We start from the raw sequence: 4600 nt of genomic DNA, 5'->3' as shown, positions 1-4600 counted from the left end.
ACTTTTCTGCGATCAACCAGAAAATGAATATAAAATGGTTTCATATGAGGCCTGCAATGACATTGCCAGGATTTCTTAAGGCACCCATGCAAATATAAAAGAATCCAGAAATTATTCTTGGCGGTTCCAAACTACTCATTTAAAAAATACTAAAATAAAAAAAAATCAACTACCAAATGAGTTCTGACATTTAACATCACTTATAAATACTCTCATCTTCTTTTCCAAACGTGTCGAGAACTAAGCACCTGAACCCTTAAAACTTGTGAAACCAACCAGTAATGTTTAATATCACATTTCCCAACCCTGAAAACAACTAGGAAAAGAAAGCCCTGCCATTCCCACACAAGATAACGATATACAGCTGACTTGCATTAAAATTGACATCACTGGAAAGTCAGGATGGCTAACCTCTCTTGAAGTACCTTACTTGAAATTATTTTAGGTCAAAAATATATGGTTCATAAAACTTTTCTGGTTCAATAGCTGCTCCACAAAAAGAAAACTCCTTCCGAGTATGTTATAGGCACTCATAATATTTTTCTATGATCTGCACTAAATACATAAAAGTTTTGACATACATATAGAAACATCTGATTATTTTTTGGGTTTTTTGGATACATGAGCCGCCAAACTTTTGATATAGGAGGACGGAACCACCGCCAATGCCTTAGTTCATGCTAAACAATTGAAACCTCTAGAAGCATAGATGCAGAACTAAGAGAAGCATGCCAGGTTCAGTTATGTTTTAGGATGAACTAACATGAACCTTTTACTTGATTCAGACATGATCACAATGTAATGCATAGTTGATTTCATAATTAAAAACACAATCCACTATAGAAACCTTTCACCAAGACATCCTCATTGAGTTTGTATTGTAAAGATGAGAATAATTGCCATGACCTAATCAAAAAATATATCAAAGCTGAAAAGACAATTAACATTCGTCAGTCCCCATCTGCAAAACAGGGCTAGAGAACAACTTCCCAAAGCATCAGTCAAAACCTGAAATTATCATATAGATAATAAGTTTCTGAGCATTTTTTTTCTCCAACAAAACGATCTTTATGCAGATGAATAAACAAAATATCATTCAGTTTGAAGTCACAATTTCACAGTGAGATCAAATTGAAAAATATTGTCCTCCTTGATGTTTTCACGCCCTGAATTAATGCCCACTGAGTTCAGAAATTACAGAGAAAACTCTACCACAGCTGAAGCTGACTAGGGCATTTCAATTGAAGTGAAGAAGAATGGTAAATATCAGCTGAATAACAGTTGAATTCAATAAATAACCCAATACAACAATCAGCATAATTTAAAGAAGGCACCTGTTTTATTCAATCCAGACTATTTTACAATTCATTTGCTTGAATTTGCAAATCTCCTCAAAGAAATCATCAGCAGTTTCATGGCAGTTCTTCATCTGAGAAATTCTAATGACCATCTTGCGCAGCTTCACACTGTACATAACCAAGGATTCTAGAGTGTTCAACTTTTGCTCTGCATTCAGTGGGGATCTCACAGTGATGAGAACCTTCTCCAAGCAACGAATCACAAAGCTCGAATCCAGCTGCAAGAGAAGGGGGAGGGAGAAAAACCATAATTACCACCTATCACTAATCAATTCAATTTGAAAAGTGGAACATTGTGAATACAGAATTACTAACACTTTTTAGGCTGTTCTTTTGGCATAATGCAGCAAACATTGCCCCATGGATCTCGAAGTTCCGCAGCTTTGGATGGTTATTGAAGAACTCAACCAAGTCAATCTCTGGAAAGGGTTGGAATGTGTCGAAATCCCCACAAAATTCAATCTTCATAACTAGGTGTTTCACCTCACTTGCACATTGTAGGACAGAATGTATGGCACTCCAGCTCCATTGTACCCCTCTGAGGGACAAGTAGTCTAGGTCTGCGAGCTTCCCCAAGTCTACCTTGTACACTCTCCCTAAAGATATTTCACAGCAATAATTAAAATCACTAAGTAGATGTAGCTTAACCAAGAGAAATTCTTAACTGGAAAAGAATATTAAACCCCAGTACTGCACCTAGTAGTTTCTAACATGTTCTTAATTTCCGCAAGTGTATTATAAACACTTGAGAGGAGGAAAGCAACTTTAGCACACAGATATAGAACTTAAGATCGGGTCAAGTTTTAAAGCAATCTTCTTTTTGAGAAAAAGCCCAAAAACAAATCAGCTAAGAGTTCCAACCGTTTTACCAAAACAACAAATAAATAAGGGGCACATATGTCATCAATTTAAACTCCACAAAGAACATGGTTTCCATTGCATTTTGTTAAAAATTCTGCACCAATCACCTGTATTTTTGGCAATGCATAGAGTTCTCAAGCGATGGTTCTGGCTTACTCGTACCCAGCTGAAACCTTGGATCTCAAGCACCTGAAGGCTTGGCGAGCTGAGCAAGAGCGAGCAATTCCCTGGACCCAAGAAATCCAACCTGCACTTCTCCAATCGCTCCAATTCTATTGACACCGAGCCAATGCCATCACACCCAAGTAGTGCCAAGTGAGTCAGGTTTGGGCAAGCATGCACTGCATCCTTCAATGCGCTATCCCTCAGAGTCGCTCCAATAATCTCCAATGTGTGGAGCCTCTGGAAGGAGCCCCAATTGGGGGACCTGGTCAAGGAAACACCCCAAAGCTTGAGGGCCTCCAACCCTTTTGCCACATCTATGCAGTCGAGTTGGTGGGGCCCCTCGCTGCCTCCGACCACCTTATCAGCAGCACCATCCATCCGGAGCTCAAGAACACGGAGGCAGCAGCTGCAGGAGGACAGCCAGGAGGCAAGGCTTGAGGCCAAGAAGGGACAGTAGAGGACAAGCTCCTCAAGCCGGAAGGTGGAGGAGATCATGCGGCCAATAGTGGCATCGGCATCGGGACGGGGGATGGCATCGAAGGAGTTGCGGGGGAAGTAGAGGGAGGGGATGAAAAGGGTGGCCTCCTTCCACCGCTTGGAGACACATGTGCAGGCTGCAATGTCACGGGCATTGCTCAGGAGGGAAAGGATGTGCTGGATAATCGCATCCGGCAACGAGTTCATCCTTATCAAAAGCTGCAAGGCGAGCAAGGAGACAAATCGAACCGGGATCTATGGGTGCCTAGAAGAAATTAAAACCAAAAAGCGATGATAGATGAGTGCTTGAGAGAATGCCCAAGTGAAGATCTGCGAGAGCCGAGTCGTAATGGATCAATCAGCTAAGTTAAAACGAGGTTTTCTCATGCACATGATGTTGAAGCAGATTTAAGAGAAAAATGAATTCAAAGAACATTGCTATCTGGAATCTGAATATAATTTAATAAAAACGAAATTTCAAACGCACAAATCCAAGAGAAGAACCAGAAAAAATAAAGCTGCCGAAAAGGATTTAAAAAAAAAAAATGCAGCAATTCTAGAGCACAGCTTTCGGGCATTCCAGCAACAAACCGAGTATATCAGACAGTATCTTGCAATGCCCAGACAATTATAAAATGAACAATAACAAGGCATAAAATCAATAAGTCATAACATCACTCAGAATAAGCGTTGTCAAACAGAAAATAAGAATCAACAATCCTCGTATTCTTAGCAAGGGAATCCAAGAAGGACCCTCAACGCTAACATGAAATGGATGTAAAATAGGAACGTGGCAGAAAAAGCAGAGGGGGAGAGCAGAGAGAATCACAGAGATGTTTGTTCAAGACATCTGAGAGAGACCTCATAGAAAAAGAAACGGATGGTTTGGTAGATGAGGATTGAGAGAGATGGCCTGCAATTGGGACGCCTCCTCTGTTTGAGCTCATCTTACAACACGGAGATTTATAGGGGCATGGTATGTCGTACCCTTCTACGGTGGTAGTGTGTATAAATATGATAAGGCATTAACGAAGGGTGCGTTTAGACTGAGGTACCCGGTAGCCGCATGAGACCATTTCAAATTTTAAATGGAGTGGCCTTAAGGGGTAGGACCAAAATTTTTTTTGTGCTCAGAGGGAGGGGGGGGTTGGGATCGGCCCGCTCTCTGATGCTTTTCGAATTTTCGACCGTTCGCCGGGCTCGTGGGCGTACGCGGTCCGGACTTATCATTCGTCAAAGCTTTTGCATAATAATTCTATGCGGAAATTATCTGACGGTGTTCATCGCTCTTCATCCACTCGATTGCACTTTCTTATCTTTCGCAAAGAGATTGGTTTACGCGCGAGTCTTGATGAGGTTGTCTGTGCGACCAGGCTTTGAACCTCAAACTTTGAGTCATGCAGTCTGGTTTATTTTGTCATCCATCCTTACGGATTCAGCGTCCTCAGTTCTGTCAGAAGGGAAAAATTATTGATCGGATCATATCCACATTATTGAGATAAATATTCTGACGACCGGTTAAGATAGCTGCACCGAGGATATCGACTGGTAATTCTACTCGGGATGTAATTGATTATGTTAGACGGCAATTTAGATGACATGGTTATTCTACGGTTCAGTATTCTACCAATTATTATACTCGATACCCGGCTAGATATCTCCACGATAATTAACCGAGTATCTATGACTATAACTCTCGACTCCAAAAGTACAGTGATTCTTTCTATTATTTTCTTACT

The 4600-nt window shown here is 40.9% G+C and overlaps 1 protein-coding gene across 3 annotated transcripts; it reads right to left on the bottom strand.

Moving 5' to 3' along the window:
* Positions 1-1131: 1131 nt before the first annotated feature.
* Positions 1132-3962, bottom strand: LOC105060926 (F-box protein At1g10780). 3 transcript variants are annotated; one of them, XM_073248179.1, is made up of 4 exons: positions 3723-3962; positions 2327-3080; positions 1674-1954; positions 1132-1576 (listed from the first exon to the last, which is right to left on the bottom strand). In XM_073248179.1, exons 2-4 carry the CDS (start codon positions 3066-3068, stop codon positions 1340-1342), a joined length of 1260 nt encoding a protein of 419 aa, XP_073104280.1. In that variant the 5' UTR covers positions 3069-3080; positions 3723-3962; the 3' UTR covers positions 1132-1339. The 3 variants fall into 3 exon arrangements, with proteins under 3 accessions (XP_073104280.1, XP_019701470.1, XP_010943115.1); XM_019845911.3 differs by having other exon boundaries at positions 2327-3191; positions 3723-3961; XM_010944813.4 differs by having other exon boundaries at positions 2327-3126; positions 3723-3960.
* Between the last annotated feature and the right edge of the window lie 638 nt (positions 3963-4600).

This window comes from Elaeis guineensis, chromosome 13 (genome assembly GCF_000442705.2).
Source record: "Elaeis guineensis isolate ETL-2024a chromosome 13, EG11, whole genome shotgun sequence".
In the NCBI taxonomy this organism is placed as follows: Eukaryota; Viridiplantae; Streptophyta; class Magnoliopsida; order Arecales; family Arecaceae; genus Elaeis; species Elaeis guineensis.
Note: the sequence above shows the minus strand (reverse complement) of the source record. Positions and strands in the feature narration are given on the sequence as shown.